At 36.6% G+C, this 20,577-nt stretch overlaps 4 protein-coding genes across 4 annotated transcripts in view; all 4 read right to left on the bottom strand.

Moving 5' to 3' along the window:
- LOC100180254 (ankyrin repeat and KH domain-containing protein mask-like) overlaps positions 1–4,897 on the bottom strand; it is a 14,235-nt gene extending 9,338 nt beyond the window's left edge. Inside the window, exons 1-8 of the mRNA XM_018811381.2 lie at positions 4,785–4,897; positions 4,374–4,464; positions 3,230–3,400; positions 2,267–2,364; positions 1,849–1,966; positions 1,451–1,635; positions 501–653; positions 96–210 (exon numbers count right to left, since the gene is read on the bottom strand). Of these exons, the coding sequence (XP_018666926.1) occupies positions 96–210; positions 501–653; positions 1,451–1,635; positions 1,849–1,966; positions 2,267–2,364; positions 3,230–3,400; positions 4,374–4,464; positions 4,785–4,825 (972 nt within the window). The 5' untranslated portion in view covers positions 4,826–4,897. The remainder of the gene's footprint in view (positions 1–95; positions 211–500; positions 654–1,450; positions 1,636–1,848; positions 1,967–2,266; positions 2,365–3,229; positions 3,401–4,373; positions 4,465–4,784) is intronic.
- Positions 4,898–5,314: 417 nt separating this feature from the next.
- LOC108949307 lies at positions 5,315–6,683 on the bottom strand. Its single transcript, XM_018811118.2, has 3 exons — positions 6,091–6,683; positions 5,896–6,005; positions 5,315–5,778 (listed from the first exon to the last, which is right to left on the bottom strand). Exons 1-3 carry the CDS (start codon positions 6,270–6,272, stop codon positions 5,510–5,512), a joined length of 561 nt encoding a protein of 186 aa, XP_018666663.2. The 5' UTR covers positions 6,273–6,683; the 3' UTR covers positions 5,315–5,509.
- Positions 6,684–6,935: 252 nt separating this feature from the next.
- Positions 6,936–11,746, bottom strand: LOC100177132 (intraflagellar transport protein 56-like). The gene is made up of 17 exons (XM_002130208.4): positions 11,558–11,746; positions 11,337–11,477; positions 10,991–11,083; positions 10,764–10,878; positions 10,620–10,669; positions 10,268–10,413; positions 10,034–10,103; positions 9,731–9,907; positions 9,411–9,513; positions 9,135–9,244; positions 8,910–8,973; positions 8,531–8,619; positions 8,204–8,287; positions 8,062–8,131; positions 7,852–7,958; positions 7,564–7,697; positions 6,936–7,272 (listed from the first exon to the last, which is right to left on the bottom strand). Exons 1-17 carry the CDS (start codon positions 11,558–11,560, stop codon positions 7,158–7,160), a joined length of 1,671 nt encoding a protein of 556 aa, XP_002130244.1. The 5' UTR covers positions 11,561–11,746; the 3' UTR covers positions 6,936–7,157.
- Positions 11,747–12,178: 432 nt separating this feature from the next.
- Positions 12,179–16,008, bottom strand: smad6/7 (Smad6/7 protein). The gene is given in 4 exon segments (NM_001078497.1): positions 12,179–12,911; positions 14,631–14,702; positions 15,110–15,163; positions 15,515–16,008. Coding segments are annotated over 4 exon segments (1,086 nt in total). The 5' UTR covers positions 15,888–16,008; the 3' UTR covers positions 12,179–12,324.
- Positions 16,009–20,577: the final 4,569 nt, after the last annotated feature.

Genomic DNA, 20,577 nt, shown 5'->3' on the forward strand with positions numbered 1-20,577 from the left:
CCACATCTGAATTACCAAGCAATATGCAGCAATATAACTAACATAAATGTGTTGGTGTTTCTACAGCCATGCAGGTTTCAGTTGCATTTACTTACATGCTGATTATGTGGGTAAGCTGGGGAGTGCGGTCGGTAGTTTCCGAGCAGATGAGGATTGTTGAGAAAAAAAACGTCGTTTCCATTTTGTCTTGAACTTGGTCGCATACGATGACTAAAATAATTTTTATAAATGTAAAAATTAATAAGGTAAACTCAGAATTCTATTTTAAATACAACTTAACAAAAAAAAAAAAGAGAAAACATAGAAAAAACTAATAATATTACTTAAGTAAAAAATGCCACAGAAAAATTAAAATTTAATAAGATTACTAAAATAAATACATAATTCACTTCACGAAAAAATCAATTGAAAGTAAAATAAACACAAAACAGCAGCCTAATAGAGAGTGTTTAAACAGCCATTACTAAAACATCCGTTTAAAATTAAATACAAATATTAACCGTCTGGGGCCAGATGGTCTTGGTCTACAGGTGTAATGATCAATATCATCACTTGTGCTTGAATATGTGGATAAAGATGAATTGGAATCTTCAATCGTATCTTCGCTTATATCTCGATATGGTATTCGATGGCCATTCAAGTCCCAGGCATATCTAATATGAAATGGTATTTTACTAAGATGAGGTCATGCAGCAATGTGTGTTTATGTAATTGGGTTAAATGTAACTTGCTTTATCCTCGCGTGCTCAGGAAAATGAGTCATTATAACCTGGGTGTTCTGTTTCACACATTCATGCCTGCTTATGTGGACAATTATTTTTTCTGTGTGTCTGACAGTTTAAACAACCCATTAGTGACCACTGGGTTGAACTAACTGCCAGTAGGTGTCTTGGGTTAAGAATTTATCTGACATATTATCTCGAACAAAGTTATGAATGGGTAAATAAATTACTTGTTTTTGTGGCAAAACAACTCTGTAACATGCGTTCTATTCATATACTGTGTACCCACTTATTAATAACTTTTCTTGATCAACAAATATTTTATTATTTTCTATAAATAAACAGCTAACATTAGTAACTTCCTAAGTCCATAAGGCTGAAAAATATACCTTGGCACTGCCAATAACATAGTAATTTCATAGTAATCTTCAATTCTATTCTTCCTATTGTTATGTCTACATTCCTTTGTATCAATGCCTGTAATTTCCCACACTGTCTATTGTTAGTTACGCTTCATTTACAACTGTGTATCCTTTCCCATTATTATCATATTCCAAAGACTGTTTGTCATGCTGTTTTTCATAAGTCATTTTATAACATAAAAAAGCAGTCTGGGTGTAAGAGTAATAGACCAAAAAGTAATAGACCAAAGCCCAAATCCCAAATCCCTGGTTCTCAAGGGGCTTACCCACAAAGAATAGACTATAATGTCATAACATGAGTCATACTTTGGTCTTCTGGACCTGGGTGTGGAACCAGCATTCACACGCCCACGTGCTGTTCTGGGTCGTGGAGGTGAGTCGTATAAACCAGGAAGTGAATGTTGTTGATGTTGAAGTGCTGGGGCAGATTGTGGTCTTCTAAGTGAGGCATGACGTTGCGCAATAATGTTGTGAGCAAGAGCAACTGTTTCCTGTGAAGTAAAAACACATATCATTATTAAATGTATAGAAAACTTGGTCTAGAAAAATGTTGATGTTTACTATTCTAAGCGGTCAAGATCTTACAGTATGGCACATCAGTTGGCCTAGTAATATATACAATAATACACTTGTATGTGTAAGTTAAGTTTAAGACTCCTTTTTATCTATATAGTTTATCCTCATGCAACAATAGTTAAACTCACAGTTGCTACGAGTATTTGACTTGATCTATTAATGAGTCTGCTTGTTTCAGACTTTGATATCTTAGGAGAAACCGAACTCCGAAGCCTGGGTGTGGTTTGGTGCAATCTCTTCTTTAACCTAAAACATAGATTAACCTGTTCATGGATTCAAACAAAAAAACAACACTTTTTTAGAAAGAAATATTTTTGTTCGGAAGTACGTTGTTTGGAATGTATAGTGTATATGATTTCAAACACAAAAAAAACACTTTTTAGAGGGAAATGATACTGACATTTTTTTGAATTTAAAGAAGATTTTCAAACAAAAACACCACACTTTTTGACCTGTCATGTTTGGGACACATGCTTAAACCTTTTATTTTAAATGACCAACTTTTTGAATGCCTGCGTTACAGTAGACATAACATGTTAAATTTACCTTTGCTTGGTTTCATTTTCCAATATCCGTAATGCTTCCATCTGTGCTGAGTATAATTCCATATTCATGTGTTGCTCACTAAATACATCTGGTCGGTTCTATAACGCCAATAAATCAAGTTTTATTTTCATTCAAATAACTTTTGCTACTTTAAGCAATTGTATGACATGAAATAAAGTGATAACTTTTATTACCAAACTAAATTCATAAAAAAATGTTTTGTAAAATTTATATACGAATGAAAGAATGACCTTAAAACTAGTTTAAATAAATATTTCACATAAGTTATATAGGTAATTATATATGTGTCTGTGTAGTGTGTATATAATTTTTAATTTCTATATCAAACAATATTAAAAGACCACATGAATATTGCCAAATATTTAACAATGAAATTCACTGCTTTTAAAAAAAGGTTAAATAAATATAGACAGATCAATCATGTTGGCAAGTTCAAAATATGCACTGAATATAGACAGCATAAGGGGCTGTTAAAATATGAACAAACAGTTTTAAAGTGATTGGCGCACATGAAACACACTTCCACACTTGTTATAACAACCCTTCAGAGTGTAACACTCAGTCGACTTTAATAAGGTTTCTACTTAAGTGGGAATTCAAGCACAAGCACATATGCTTATAGATTCCTTTAATCGGAGTGTATATGCTGTTGCTTAATGAACCTACACATGATGATGCTTAAATGGCATTACAGAACGAATGATATTTACACAGCATACGGATCCATCATATGATGTCATGTGTGAAAATAATAAATGAAGACTTCAATTTTAATTGCCAGACCTATACAGTGTAGTGACCACACCACCGCACCATTTAACAAATCGTTGAGTATAAGTTTTATCCATGAGCGTATTGCTGTTTACTTTGATTTTGTTTTTGTGCATATTTCTTGATCTTTACTACTGTAATTAAGCAAACAAATACATGTAACATTGCTACCTGCCCCGATTTTCTTTTAATAGATCTACGAAGTTTGTTTTTCACATTTCTTTGTCGTGGTGTGCCTGGTGGCATTGCTTCTAGGTTCGCTATTTGTGTTTTGATCATGCTTGGTGTAAAATAATGTTTCAAACTTCGATCGTGCAGCTTTCCATTGCTAAGTAAGGGGCCCTGAATAAAATAAGAAGAAAGTTTGAAATTTAAATAAAATAATAGAAAAAATTAAAAATTGGACAAAGGTAGAATATTTATAGGCAGAAAAAACGCAATAATATTAAAGTTGAAAAATGAGGACTGCTTTTTTGTAGCATACTGTTAAAAAACAAGCTCAATGCAGTTATACAGCAAACTTTCCCTAATTATCATCAATTTATAAAAGTTTGGGCTTATTCTTTTTAAAATTGAAAATTATGGGTTTTAAAACTTTGTGCGCTGTAAAGAAATGTAGGGCAATAGGACATCCAAATGTGCCTAACCCTTAAAATCCCAATCTAAAACACACATACAAAGTATTACATTGTTTTGTAATTCAAATCCTTATCAGATTACTTAAATTCAATAATAAAATATTGTTCAAATATTGAACTTGTGTCAATACTATGTGATTTAAACTCTTAAGCAAGTCATTTTCTTTTGTCGAGCAAGGTAAACAGGTGAGGCTAATACACGCACGATGGCCATTGTACAAACTACAATCAAGCTATTATTGCTTAATGGCCTTGAGCAAACATTTAACACATAATAGGAAAGATAAAGACAAGTATCGGGTAACTATAGCAACAATGATAGTGCTTGTTTCAGCAACCACATATAATATACTAAAGTCGAAGTTACAATGTGATTGTTATGAAATGAAAAAACTCTTGATCGCCAACTCTCAAGACATATCATACATTGTTAAGTCACAGTCACAAAATTATTAATAAAGACTTTCTGGCTCCTCTGGTATAAAAACTACACCTTCCTTCCAAAATTAGTCTGCCATTACCCCAAATAAAGTCTTGCAAAATGGCAAATGAAACAAAGAAAAAAATTAACATTTTTTTACCAAAAGAGCTAAAAATTCTATAGGCCTATTACAACATACATAGTAGAAGTAACAACAATTTTTTAAAAGATATTTTTTGCTAAGTTTTTTTATTACCGATCTTAAACTCGGGTAGTTTAGTTTAGGATGGTTTGTTCCAGAAAGATCGAACCCATCTTCCTTCCTTTGAACTTCCATGTAATAGTTTCTATTAAAAATATGTTTTTATATTTTACGAACTAATTGAATTTTGACATTATTTGTTATAACGCCACATTGGCTTAGACAATGTGCTACTCCGAAATAAAATATAGAACACAGCATAACAATAACTTAGAACTACATAGTAAGTGTTGCCATACAACATATAACTGAGACAACATATATTTCAACTTCATTAGGAACAAATTTTGTTCATCATATAATTTACAAAAAAAAGCTTTTTTACAAGCAATTGACAAGTTATACAAAAAAACTTAAGGTTATGTAAGTGCACGTCTATTAAAAGATTTGGTGTTTTTTGCTTACATTTTTTCTGCAACGGCATTTATTACATTCTTTGAAGACATTGTAAAACTTCAATCTATAATACTTGTGCTTACAGGTCACTGAAGCCCAATATTAGAGAAATTTGAATTTCATCTATGAAAAAACAAACAGTTAAGCTTAAAATAAGTCCATTAGTTGTTTAATTTCCCCAAATGGTTCGTTTAAATTCTAGTCTGAGTTTTAGGTAAACAGTATACGTATTTTTCCAGGACTAAATACTGCTAATATTGTATATTTATAACCTAGAACTGAGATATTGGTAATTGCACATTAATATTTTCACTGCAAACAACGTTGCTACAGACGCAAACTTTGCGTTTGCTCTTCACTGTCACCGCGTGACTAGTTAAAATTACAACATTTCTATCAAAATTCTTTTAAAGCTAAGCAGATACGTAAGAAATTTCATTATTTATTTTTTCGACTGGCACAGTGTAGCATTTTTAGATAATAAAATAAGACATTTTTGCAACCTACGTCTACTTGCTATGATAAATACGAAACGTTTGTTTCCCTTTAAACGCATATTTTATTGAAATGCAGCACCATTGGAACAATTCATTTTTGGTAATATTAAACAGAATCATACAAACACCTTTTCTATGGCTTTAATGGCAAATTAAATATGTTTGAAAACGTAAACACATTTAACACACAGTAGTAAAAGAAAGTGCAAGTACTGCAACAAATAATATGGAGTTTCATTAACTAAAGCTACTTTGCGTCGCAGCTTGATAGGACGGAGGAGCTTGTTCTGATTCATTTTCTTGCGCATTGGTCGGTAAGCCGACTCCTGGCAATGCCGTATTTCGATGAACACCGGAACTCGGTGAGTTTTCGTTTATCATGACCAGCGTATCATAGTCCGGTGGATTTGCACTGGCTGAAGTACCAGCCGTTGGTGGACTCTCTGCCGCAACTGGAGAAGTACCGTTCGTCGCCGGTCGTATTTGATTCGCTATAGTTGTGACTTCTGAAATTGACCATGTTACAATGATGTTGATATAATGTAAGGTTACTTAGTGTATTCTCCAATACCACTGCGCACACGCAGCATTCATTAAAAACATAAATCTAAATTGTGTCTCACCCGTTTGAGAAGACGTCGTCGCCCGCCTCGTTCTCGTATTTCGTCTGTTGCAGATAAACAGGAAAATTATGATCACCAGAAAACCGTACGCCCAATGACTGTCACCAGAGCTACAAAATAAAATGGCGGTTGATATTCACGTCACTGATATATCTATCTAAAACAACCATTTTGTCTCTACGAAAGCTCACTTACATTTTACTATTGGGTTCAACTGTTGTTGTTACATTGTTAGTGAAATTTTCCGTGTTGGTTGTGTTTAAAATGTCCATTAACGAAAATATAAAATTCCGCCTGCTGCTGGCTTCTTGCAAAGCTAAATTTTCATGTAATGTTAACTGTGACCAATAACTTGCTACTGTTCTATTAACCCCCATTCTCTCTCGGAGACAACATTATGTAACACAATGGGAATTACGTCAATAGCATAAAATACCAGTACCACATACGTCTCGGATCCTCAGACACAATAAGACTATTGCTGGTATAGCCTAACTCTTTTTCTTTGCCAGGCCTTAAGAGTAGGGTGGAGGGAGATGGGATAAATTTTTATTCAATTTTCACTTCTAATTTGGTAGTAAACAAAAAGAATTCGAGTAATTATAAAACCTGATCCCTGCGACTACCAAATACCGCTGTTAATTGTTTAAAACACGATGAGGGTGTTTGGATATTATGTGCTAAAGGTGTACCATCTTTCCCCATCCTACTATATGAAATAGTAAATTTACACATTACAGCCTATGAATACCTGTCTTTTATACAGCCGAATACCCAATAATAGCTAATACATTCGACAGAACATAATGCAACCGGATATGAACACAGATTACGCATCATCGGCATAATAGGATTTAAACGTCCGAAACTGACCTATAATTTATGACGTGTGTAATACTTATACGTTTATGTGCGGACCAGTTTGAATACCGTGTGTTAAAATGTTTTGTATATTCATGTACCTGCATATCAGTACTAAATCATCGTTTCTTATAGACATGCAAATAGGCCGCAACATATAAGTGCGTACAAAACACCAGTAACATTCAATTTCATTTTATTAAAAAACTAAAAAGCACAGTAATGAAACGTACACGATATTTTTGAACAGAACACGCCGAACGGGCGACACAGACGTTTCAAGTACGAAGCAAAAGTAATGGATACTGAGTCTCCCAGTGTAGATATTTGACGCCATTATACAGTATATGCTTTCCAAAATAAATGACCCGCATGTTGTAATGTAAGTTCAGGGTGCCTGTTCACTGCACAGCTACTCTGTTCTCTTTTCCCCATTTCTTAATAACACGCGCGATGTATTCGACTTGTGGGTTAGTTGAGTTACGAAGCAGCATTAGAACTTCACGTAATGTTTCCCTGCAAAAATGTTTAATGAAGGACTTGTAGTTATTGAAAAATCACTGAAAAAAACTACTTTTTTATAAGTAGGTTTGTGCGTTATATTTTCAGTAATGATCTCAGAATTTAATAAAACTTAAGGTTGAAGCTATTATGGACATTGACCTATTTAATTCAAGTAAGACCCTACATGGAGGCACCACAGGTAATGCCATAGTTGGCCAATTACCCCCTCTTTTACATTTAAACAAATCTAAAAAGTGCGGATCAAAGTCCCAACACATTTAATCAGCAATTTGTTGCCCTTACCTTGGTTCCTGCCCCGCAATAATTAGTTGAAACAGACCAACACAAGCCCCTCTTTTACCCTCCCAGTATTCAGGGTTTGGATCCAATCGCTCCAAAACATCAAAGGCTTTTGCTGAGATGTAGAACTGACCCATCTGTGTAGAAACATCTTGTGAATACTTTAAACATTTTTTCTCAACACTACTTAGATAGTTTGAGGTTTAAAATTTTAATCAACAGAACAAGCACTTTAAGGTTGGAAACACAATTGAAAAAACACAGTTATATTTAATTAGGAATGTATTTAACCTTGTAACAGTCGTTAGCAATCATCTGCAACAAACTGAAGGATTCTCCTGATGTTTCCATTTTTAAGTAAAGTTCCCAAGCAAGCCTTGCTTTCTTGTTCATTATATCTGCAAGTTACGCAACAGTTTAAGTGTTTTTCAGTTGTGTGTAGTTGTTAATACTGTAGAATAAAACAAGTATGTTTTGTAAATTATTTATTACAGTACTTACAACTTCTTGCAAGCCAACTCAAGTAAACATAGTCGTTTTTGATCTTTTCACTTTGTACCAGAAGAAACACCTTTAAGAGAAACAGGGTATTATAGAAAGGGATAAGAACACAATGAAAGTAAAAGTCATTTCAAAATTTTACCTCTTCTGCCTCTTTGAAGTTACCAGTTGTTGCTTTTGCTTGAGCGTAGTTGAAGTTGAAAACATCATCGTTGTAAAAGTAAGACTGTGAATTGATGAATAATTAAATAGAAATAAAGACGTTTAGAAAGGTATAATTAGAACAGACAAGGAGTTGAGGGTTGTGGGTTAGAGACTTTAAAGGTAAGGGTCTACTCAGGGTATTTGTTCATAATCTGTCAATTTTAAACAAACAAGGAATTGTTTTTGGGATACTTTGTTTATTGATGGAAAAACATCAAATCACTGAAATACAGAGTTCTAGTAAAGTTAATTTACTCAAGATCACCTTAATGGAGTTGAGGTATATCAACACATCATCAAACTGTTTCAGTAAGAAGAAACAAGACGCCATACACTGTCGACCAGGAATTGTATCTGAAAAACAAAAGATGTTTGTTTTTTCTGCAGAAAACCAAATAGATATGAGTTTCTTATTTTAAACATTTTTTCCTTGTGATAGCAGACCTGATTACTGCTTGTCAATCTTCAGGCAATGTGGCCAAACAATTAAACATATGTAAATAGAAAAGATTTTTACGATAACAGCTAAAAGAATTTTTAAACTAAAATTGTTGTTCTAACCAAGTGGTTAGGAAGCACCAGCCTATAAACTGCACAGATAATTAAACATGTCTTTAAATTTTTTGTAAAGTAAAGATTTTTACCGCATTCACTCGCCGAGCTTCCAAACATTTGGAAATATTGTTGAGCAATCTTGACGTGTTCTCTCTGTAAAAAACAGATAAACTATTAAAACAACACACATTTTTTACATTAGCTTAGTAAATAAAAACAGTTTTATATTTAAAAAAAAACTAATAAATGTATAAAAATATGATGAAAATTGGCTTGTTTCATGAAAAAAAGTTTTGTATTACATATAATCTTACCGAGCCTCTTTCTTGTCCTAAAGCAGCATTCACTACAGCTTTGATGATGTATTCCTGTGGACTAGTGGGATCCGTCTCCTTAATAAGCCCATAAGCTTCATCCAAGTCATCTGTAAAGAAGAAAAAAGTTAAAATTTATGTTGAAAAATCAAAATTTATGTTGAACTAATGTTAAAAAGTGTCTTTTTTTAAGCAAAACGAGAAGTATTGAAGCAAAAAAGAGGGATACTGGTAAATCAACATAAAAAGTAAAAATGAGTAATGTTTTACACATACCCTGTCTCAAGTAATAGATGACCAAATTAAGCCTTGCTTCTGGTATAACATCTATCAATGGAGGCAACACTTGTAATGCTCCCTCTCCACTTCGAAACACAACCTTTTATTAAGACAAGAAAAGTTAAAAGAGTTAAATAAAAGATTATAACATTGTTTTGAGAACCTTGAAAATATTTTAAATTTTAATAGTTACATTTTGAAGAAAACAGCGACCATTATTTTTAATTGCAATAAGCCTGGCTATTTCCCTGATGATTCTTTATAACAAAGACCTAGAATCCCTAGATTGTATCATATTAGTTCAAATGGTTCATTACCAGGTTATGCTTGACAAGTTCAGATGCAAAACTGAATGAGGAAGATGATATTTCTTGCAGATGTTTCAATTCAGCTTCAGCAGCTTTTCCATTGAAAAGTTTGAAATGGTTGCAAGCTTTTAAGTTAACTGCTATTGCACTATCAGGGTAGGATTGAAGGTACACGGCCAATACTTCCTAAAACGTAATAAAACATCATTAACCAACATTTCCTAAAATATAAAAATAAAAATTTAATTTTTGAAATGCATTAAAAACACAAACAGTATTTTAAAACCAATAACCAAACATAATAATTTTTACCTGTGAGACATCATAGTAATCAAGTTTGTAGTAGCACAAAGCAACATAAACATTTAAAGCCAAGAACTCCCTGCAATAAATTATAATCAGAATTTTGCTTATCGGTTTACATTTCATAAATTAAAAAAAAATATGGGGAAATTTAGTTTAAAATACAAATAAAATTAAACGAATGTTAAAGATTTTGCAAGCAAACTCACACACACCAATCTTTAGGCAAAAAAACAAAATCACCTGTTTTCAAGCAGTATTCTTTTGTACACATCAATTGATTCTTGGTAATGAGATCTCATGTAATGTATGGAAGCAAGGCATAGCTGGTCCTCAAACTGATCTTGTAGGTTTTTGTGAAATGTCATCAATCTTTTTTCATCATTAAACTGTATGGAACAAAAGCGAAGAATGAACAATTAAATAACCAATTAATTGTTCTCTCTAGAACCTGTAAACCAAAGGCTCTGAATTTGTTTTTTACACAATTTTCTACTTAAAAAATGACAGTTCGAAGTGAGTCTACTTATGTTAGTTTGTTGAATTTTTAAACCACGGTTATAAGGGGTACGGATATAAAATATAATTGACTCACTTTGTGCGACAAGTGAAACAAGAGTCGATTCTGTAGGGATGACTTGGGTGCTGGAAACATGAAATTGAATTTAACTTCCATAAATATGGGCACATAAATGACATAGAATGATATACTATGTTTAGTAACATGTGACATACACACCCTTCAGTGCAGCATCTTCAGCTTCCTTGTACATTCCAAGGTAGAAGCAGCAACATGAGAAGTTAAGCCACATATTTGCATCACATCCAGGCTGTTTGCACAAGTTCATATACATCTATATAGTAAAAAGGAGTCAGTCAGTTTATCATCGAAAATAGCAAAGCACATAAAGAGTATGGATAACAATTAATTGTATTACATTACCCAAAAAACATGAAGTTAATCACCTCATACGCTTTCTTATAATCTCCCAAATGAAAAGCACAAAAACCAATCCAGGAGTCAGTGTCCTTTTCTCCTTTTCCAGCTTGCTTATTGAACTGAAATGACACCAAATGTTACGAAGCACAATGTTATTACAAAATCACAAACAATGATTAAAATCATTGATGGTAGTGGCGAATTTAATGCTAAGACACAGGCTAACGAGTAACCACTAATCCAGAATGAAAAGAATGCATGGGAAATTTGGTTTTCCCAAATATTACCTTCTAACTTTGGGTATTCATAGGAAAATTCTGGCATGTCAATGGATTTTACACTAGTGTAAAACTTTAATTTTAAAGTCATTACCTCCAACACTGTCATAGCACCAGTGTAATCTCGAGAAGTCAACAGATCATCAACTTTTGGCAACTTCTTTTCTTTGCTTTTCTCCTTTTCACGAACCAAAGCAGATGCTCCACCAACTGCTGGTTTTTGTCGAGACAAAATCTATTTTGAATTGTGCATTAAATTTTCAAACTGGCACAAAACAACAATAACGGGTTTTGTTAAATTTTTAAACCACTTACCATGGTTGTTTTTCAATTGTGTTTGACGATTTCCAATTTGTGACGTGTTCTTAAAATATTAAATCACTTTTCCGCCAACACAACTACGTAATTATAAACTCCAAGTGATTCGAACGACTTACAAGATACCTAAAACTTCCCTGTACAGTTAAGTATTGTCGCTTGCATTTTTGTCATGGTGTTTAACAAATTGTTAATTCCAGCTGTTCGACTCTGTTTCATAGATATCTTAAAGGTATTTTTATACAATACGAATGTGCTGATTGCGCACTTCTCAGAGTTAAAAACAGAAAGAATTCAGTTTTCCTGGGCTTCCATAGTCACTCTCCACCTTCTGCTGACAACAGATTCATGCTTAACTCCACAAATGGGTTTACGCTGAGTCTGTATATAAACATGTTTATATACGGACTCTGGGTTTACGACACAACGCCTAATATAACACTAATTCAATACAAATCTTACTGTCTATCTACAGTATACGTCGTACTGCATACGGCCAAACCGATTCGGCTGCAGATCTTTATTACTGTGCAAGAGTAGATGTCGGATCAACTTTCATCATAAAACCGGTTTCCTTGTGCGTAATTAACTCTATATGATTAGCAATGAACTCGACCGTTTGTAATAATTTACTTGTATTCATGAAACATACAAAGCGGGAATAATGAAGATAAGAAATATAAATTCAAGAAATAGTGAACAACGCGAAATAAGTAGCACGATACATCTTGTATATGTTGGTAAGCGGTGGCGCTGGTGGGCTGTCAAGAATGCTGAGATGGGTTAAATAGAATTTCAAGCCAACACGGGCATGAGGTTATGACTTGCCTTCGGTATGTGTTACCGCCCCAGCCCTTTACGAAGCTGATTCGAACCGTGTATGGATTGTATGGACCGGTTCGTGTGACATGGTGGGAGTGCAATCTTTTTAAGTCGGCTGCGACCTCATGGCTGAATATTCTGCAGCATTCGCCAGGGAGAACTTTATGCACGAGTTGGGAACGGGAGGGGATTGGTTCAAGAACTGGGGAGTTAACGAATACAGGGTAGTCACTACGGTTATACAGACTTGCTTCTTGCAGCGTCGGATCAATGCCAATCGTAACCCCGTGTCCAATTAACCTCCGAACTTTAGCGGAGCGGCTGGTTTGACTGCTGACGGCTGAGAGACAGAAACCTTCTCCTTTCGGTGATTGGTCGAACACGTTCACGAAGTTGTGTTTAACGGGATAAAGGCGACCCACTCGATCCCGTTCCTCCCAGTAGGCTAAAGTACACCATATACTACTGCGGGAGCGAGTCATTACGGCAGAGTAGGGCGAGCGATGAGTTTCGATCAACTGGTTCTCGCCTGAAAAAAACAATAAAATACGTTAGGGACCTTTGCAAAGACTGTCATGGGATAACAACACAGCAAAACAAGCCCGCAAGCTGCAGAGGCAATTACTGTCAGTGGCAGGTGTCGTGTTTGTGATAAAGAAAAATACGCGGTGTTGCGTTACACCACAAGGGACATAACCGAGGGAAACGGGTTTATGTTTTTAACGGCCGGTTTTATGCGAGTAATGCGTTACTTAATAGTTCTGGAACGATGTCGTTATGACACTGATCCGACACCTAATGGAAAGGTAAAACGAGCAACCCTGGCGATTTGTAAAGGTGTTTCAGTGAATTATAATTCGTAAACCAAAAGAACAAGGTCGAAAGTCGAAATAACGGAATTCAATCATATTTATATGGTTGGAGTATATAAAAATGATTTTGTTAGCCGTGGAAACAACAATATACACTGCAATATTTCTAAGTTATGACATCGTAGAACGTCAAAACGCCTTAAACCATCGACCAATTCTAAGCCGAAAATTAAAACTGGCGATAAGATACCGGGGCTCGGCAAACAGCGCATGCCGCGGATTTCGTTTTCATGTAACCAAACAGAGCGGGACATTATGCTGTCACAATGGCTTTGTGTTCACGCGTCTTTAAAACCAAACAAGCGCGCATAAAATAAGAAATCCTCGCCGTTTCACCTGAGCGCGCATAAGAAGTTACCTGGCGATTGTCGGGGAGTGAAACCGGTGAGGGAAGAGCGCGGTAGAAAAGATCGTCACGCGACGGAGCCGAGCGATAAGACAAGCTGCAAAAACTCACCAACAAACATGCGTGTGGTGAAACCAACCGGTACTGGAAATCGCATTTCAAAAAATGGCGATGGCCGACGCCGAGATTGCTTGCAAACTGGCCACACTACTCGATCGATGATAATCGCGGGGACGAAACGGTATTTAAATCTCAATTAGTGCCTCCATTTTGGCGCCGTCGTCGACAGGAGGGAAAAAGGTAACTTAACATGCTTCGTTAATATTTCAAAACGGGCGACGATGAAGACGGTCACTTGTTGTTTTGCGAGGAGACAAACGCACTCTCGGGACACAATATGACGCAGCTATCCTGCGCCTGTTTACTCGTTGACAAGTCAAACAAGAAAAGCGCGCTGTCGGACGACAGATAAGATAATGACCCCCTGCAGTAGCCGGGTTTCGGGATTGAGATTTTGGCACAAACCAGACGTAAAATTAGAACGAGCGCCTTGGGGGAGAATGTAGGAGCCGGGCTCACAGCCGCACGGGGCCTGGAATTATACATTGGCGACATTTTATAAGCTGTTAATTAATGCCTTTCGCTTCCTTGGACGGTCGGCGCCAGACTTGCTACTAATCCAACTTGCCTTAAGAGCGAAAAGCGACGCACACAATTGCGCCGTACTTGCAGGCGCCCACAACCATTAGGAAGCCGGTAATTATATCAACCACGAGTCATCAAGAGAAAAAAACACGAACGGCGTCGATCGCAGCTCAGACAATGAACTCTTGTCTAATCCTGTCATGACATGGACGATAGTTACGCGCTGGAACGCTGGTTGACGTAATCTCTTGCTAATTTTCACTGAACACAACCACGAACATGCCCATTTTAAAATCGGCATGTTTTTTTACCACAGAACAGAGCCAATACTTATTTTGTTTGTTCGGGACAAAGCAACATTGTACAGATTGCTAAATAAACTTACTTTTTGAGGAAAATATAGAAGAAAGTCCTGTTTCAGTTTCGGATGGGTAGTCTTTACACAGGTTCACATGCTCTGTAAAATAAAATGAGTACATTCACAAACACAATACAACACGTGGAAGTTAATGAAACCATATAATTAATAACCGCTTGTTATAAGCCTATAAGATATAACCATAAAAGCGGTACAAATGTAGTGATGTGGTGTAGAGAAACGTAAGGAATGTTTAGGAGTCTACGAGTGTCAATTTCGAAGAGAATTCAATTATTTAACTAAGGTTAAAATGAACTGTTGTAAACCACGTCACTCATCAAATTATATGACCTCACCTTAACTGGCAGATGTCAAATAGAAAGGTACCGTACATTATATAGTCTACTATATTTGTATGTAGTGCGGAATTACCAATAAAACTGCTCGTAATATTGAATAAAAGTGACTAGTTATGGCTATTTTAAATAATTTACTGCTACCCTTACCGAGATCAGAAGGGTTCTCAAGATGACACAAATGCATTGAGGTAAATGGCAAATCTGAGGAGGTAAATTAACATGAGAAACACTCAATAACAGAAGGTCTTTCTAATTTTAGTTTAGTGTCGAAACCATTTCCCAGAAATTAGCCTCTATACATATCATAGATTAAATTTCTAATCCAATAATAATCCAGTTCCCATACACCCAATCACCCATTTAAAATTTTGTTAAAAATAGATTTTACACTTATTATATAGGCCTATGCAGATAAAATGAAAGGTAAAACTGTTTACTCAGTAACAAAGTAACATGCATGGTTACTCATAAGCTGTCACGAGTGTATGAAACAGAACACCCGTGTTATAAAAGGAAGAATAAAGCAAGTTATATCTTTTATTCAAACCTTACCAATATACTTTGAATAATGGTAGGGGTTGAGGCAGATATGGTTGCTTTGAGGTGATTCGCAATACGGCATTAAGCAAAGCTGTGACATGTTTTCGAGGTCAGGCCACTGAAAAGCTTTGCACACCATTATTTCATGGGATTGCTTCATAAACGAAGGATCAAGCTGGTGTTCTGGTGAGAGCTGCACGCAGGGAGCACTGTCACAGCCACGCGAGTCCAGGGCAAGAAAGAGGTTTTCGAGTTGATTCTCCTCAAAGCTTGCTATGAGTGCATGCACATGAGCTTGCACTGAATCCTCTTCTTTAGGATTCTGCTTTAGGATTCTTCGTTTCAATTTGCGACGCAGCTGTCTTTTTCTATACAGCGTCAACATGAGCCTCCCGTTTGAATCATCAGTGAAATCTTCTTTTACATCCAGTTTATCCAGTGCTTAGATCAACATCATTTATAAAGTTTACGGCACATACAAATACAGGAGCACTAACTTATCTTTGTAACATGTAACTAGAAGAATTCATTGGGTTAACATAAACACCTGCACATCTTACAGAGCAATGGTACCCAACCTGGGGGTCGCAAAAAGTGTTGGGGGGTAGCGACCATTGACTTTGTTGGAGCCTACCAAAATATTTAGTGAAATTCGTTGGCATTTTGATTTTGCTTTTTGAAAAAATGATTGATTGGAAGAGGGGGCCTAAAAAATATTCAAATCCAACATAAAGGGGTCGTCAACCAAAAAAGGTTGGGAACCATCTTAGTTGTATTCTCAATTATATTTTACAACCTCAGCTTGGTTGTCTGGTACCAGACATGAAAAAGCTGTAAAATTTTTGGTGAAATTTTATTGACCATGAAAGTGGCTGATGTGTTGATGGTATGAAAACATGCTCTATCTGTATCTTGAAAAACTTTGTTTATACTTTATCAGAAAATACATGGATTTTTATTTATAAGGTTAATATAATGCAACTTCTCTATAGGGTAAATACTATATTAATAACAATGTGGGAAACATATTTGAATCTATTTGTAGGATATATAAGTTTACATCTGGCCGGTAAAGATTACAATGTGCTTGACAGTGTACATACATCAAACATTAAATGTGGCTTTTATCTGTTTGCTCACGACGCGTTATAAGCCACATAGCCCACCAATATTACATTTTATAAGCTGTTTTATTATTTGTTATGAAATCAGACTTTAACAGCAAACATGTAGAACACCTAACACAAACCAGGTTGGTTTTATTTTATAAACTAAAGATGTTTATATACTTGCGATATTAGCGCGCGACAACAACGGCGTCGGCAATCCACCCTTTTCGTTTTGTTTTCGCTGAGTCTAGAGTGAAACTTTCTGCTGATAAATTCATAAACATTCGGTTTTACATATGCTACAACAGCCAAACCTGCAGAACTGTTGAACCTCCAACACTTGTGCCCAAAATCTTCAACTGAACGTTACTGCTGGTAGTCTCTCTTAGTGCGTCTAGACAGCATGGCGCTTCGTAGCACACAAAACCGTATCGCATTTCTTGCTCTTCTCTTTCACTCCCTGGTTAACAGTTTGGCCCCAAGCGCAGCCCGACGGCTTGTTCGCTCAACAAGGCAAACCTACAAATTGCGACGTAAAAAGGTACCGAGTCTTGGCGGCTGCCAATCTGTGAGACAAAACGATGCAGGCGGTGCCCATAGTGAATTTTATTATGCGTGGGAAGAGCATTTTAGCCATCACATAAACCACGGCCGTGCCTAAACCTATAAATCCGTGCATAATACGATAAAAGCGCGGGAATTACAGCATTAGTCCGGTACTTCATATCCAAGCGGCCGGTGGAAACACATCGGCTTATTATTAATCTCTCCAATTTAATTTATTCATGCACGACAATACTGCGTTTGATCGGGTCGATACAACAGTTCAGCATATTTTATCGAACAAAAGTTTAACGTCGCACGGCGTAATGCATCCGTATCACGAAACAATCCGGTTGTCTTAGTATAATATTGAACTGTCAACACAGTACATCCTCGCGCTGCTGAAATCGTACCTGGTGCCGCAAGTCGACACGCAAATAAGACATTTTAGATATGCTTGAGTTAAAACAGCAGACTCTCATTAACATGACTCCTTTTTCTTTGATATGGCTTATAACAGAAACGAAGATATAACAGCGAACAATAACATATTCCTTTAAGTTTAAATTTTCTTCTTGTCTGTATTAACCCATATCCGGTGTCGATACGCTAACCACCTGAACGTTGTACAGTCTTAAATATTTTATATCATAAAGCGATAATAAAGAGCGCCCTGCAACTAAACTACCGTGGTATCATTCGCCGGTATAAATAGGACTAAGAGCGAAAAGCAAATAGTGCGGCTTGTGTGGACTACCTTCCGTACTAAGTAAGCACACATTGTTTCAGCGCGTTTTAAATATCACATATCCTTCGCACGACGAACTTTAGTTAATTGCTTTAGCCTCCGCTATACTTTGGCAACTAGAAGCAAAAGTAAGCATTCAACTTATTTATAATTACTTTTGCATAAGTTGGCGCCATGATACAAGACTCGTTATGATTTGTTTCACTTCATGGCGATTAGCTATCAGTCAACCCGTGGTGCCTATGATTAAATGTTGCCGCCTAGTCAAGGCCATAACATTTTAACAACAATATCAAAGACGCCATTGGGATGGAGTGATTAGCGGTTGCCAGTCTACAAGACGCCACCTAGCCGGCACGTGATCACGAGTGCGGTCGAGTTCGGGTATGTAATGCAATAAATCCAGCCATAATGACGTTGGCGGTTTGAAGGCAATGGAGCCAGCTGCAACCGCACTTTCGATGTTCCACGTCACCGGAGTCGTTACAATGTTTAATTGTTGCGGACTGGTGCCGGGTATTTTGGACTTAGATTTTCACGCTTCCTCCAGACGGACGGTCCGAGTGGGAGAGTCTATACCTTCAACGCTATGCAGATGGCAGTATCCAGCACTTTTGATAACCCGTCGTGTCGTCTGCATTACGGGACACCGGAGACACAGGATTAACAGTCTAATGACTGGACGTGACTGGATAACAACAGGACCGTTCGCCCTCATGAATAAATAATGGCTGATTACCGAACGAAAACGACAAATAAAAAGGTGTAATCCGACGTTTACACGTACACGTAGCAATTCGGGGCGTAAAACTTCCTGAATTAGTGCGATAAGACAACCATACGAGGCGTCGTATTCGATTCTATTTGCGTTTCAAATGCACCGCCACACCGGCGTTACCGCGCCGACAACGTTGCCTTTATACTGTTTGTAAAACATTGAACAAATAATTTCCGGAAGCAATGTAACAAAGCTTTCAAATTTAACTCAACTTTGTTTTAATACTCTACGTCTACCAAGGTAGTTAGGCACTTTTGATCCGCCACAATCGTGGCTTTGCTCGAGCGACTCATAACGTAGTATACATATTTTGCTTTCCGGAATCAAGAACAATACGGCGCCAAAGCCAATGTATATCGGCCGAATACGAAGACAGATATTCTTCGACGCCACTGTATCCTGGCGCTGGCTGGCTTGGAACCGCCCTATGTTACGCCACAGATATCGTTTTATCCGCTTGCGCTGACATCAGCCATTCGTTTCAATTGTCGCCATCGCTTTTTAGTATAATGGCAAATTTAAAACGCGGATTGCGGGGCACTCAGGAATGACGGGGTTGTCATATAACAGGCGCCCGCGCGAGGCCAGATTACGATGGACTTACCCATAGCCACGCACGCCCGGACGATTCTCCAAACCAATAAAACATTTCAATCCGCTGCGCGACCAAGTCAACATTTACAATCGGCGTCGGTGAGACGCCCTGGGATCCAAATGCTCCGAGTGACATCATTCACGATTACGCATAGTAAATCGGACAAGTTTAAATATATGTTCTCAATGCGGTCAACCGCTAGCGCCAGTGGGTTCACGCTGAGAGAAAAAAGAAATATTCCCACACTTGGTTATTAGCCTAAAGCAGGATGCGTAAAGGTTTTGCTATTAAGACGAGTCGGTCATTGACTTGTTTAAAGAGGAAATGACTTAATATCGGAAACATGTTTGACAGCGAGTGTTCGCCGCGTTCGTTTAGATAATTGTTGCTATCTGGCGCCCACTTACGATTTTATTTTTTGCAGGATAAATGCAAATCTCGTTGAATGAATGTAACTTACTTTATCCTCGCGTGGCCGGAAAACGACAGTCGTTTTCACACGGGTTTAGTACCTCGTGCCAGCTTACGAGTTACCATGTATGTTACTCTGTGGGTAATTATTTTTTGGGGATTTTTTCATTTTTTTATTTTTTTTATCGTTAGGCGACCTTTGACGATTAGACTTAAAGAGGCATACCAACGAAAAATCAAAGGTTGTGTATGGATAGATATGCTCAAATGTAACCTAAAGGTACCATCAAAGTTTGCCAAAACGATACGGCTTCTAAAAAAATCGCGTGAAAAAACCCGCTGGAGTAAAAAAATTCGGCTGTTTCGACAATGCATGGGATTTCCCATGAGGAAAAAACTCATTTAACTTTGATCGTTTCTAGTTTCTAAACTACCAAACAAAATTCAAATCTTTGTTTTTCTTCTTAAAGAATATATAGAAAAATTGTAAAACACAAACTTTATTATGCTTTAATTTTATGATTGAACCTATCCTAACCAAGTATGTAAACACGATGTTAAAACTAATGCCTTGGTTATATAATACTATGGGGTAAGATGGGACACCTTTAGTACATATTACCCAAATATTCTGACCGTGTTTTAAATAATTAACGGTAGTCTATGAAGTCGGGGAAATGCGGTTTGATAATTTATTTAATGTTCTTTGTTTACTTCCAAGTGGGACGAGAAACTAGAATGAAACGGTGCGCTATCTTCCCCAACCTACGATATCGTAGTATGTAAAAAAACATATCATGTCAAAACTATCAGTGTGAATTAAACATTCCGATACAACAAAAAAGATTAGTTGCGTAAAATTTTATGCAACGTAAAAGCTTGAACTAGTTA

This window comes from Ciona intestinalis, chromosome 3 (genome assembly GCF_000224145.3).
Source record: "Ciona intestinalis chromosome 3, KH, whole genome shotgun sequence".
Classification (NCBI taxonomy): domain Eukaryota; kingdom Metazoa; phylum Chordata; class Ascidiacea; order Phlebobranchia; family Cionidae; genus Ciona; species Ciona intestinalis.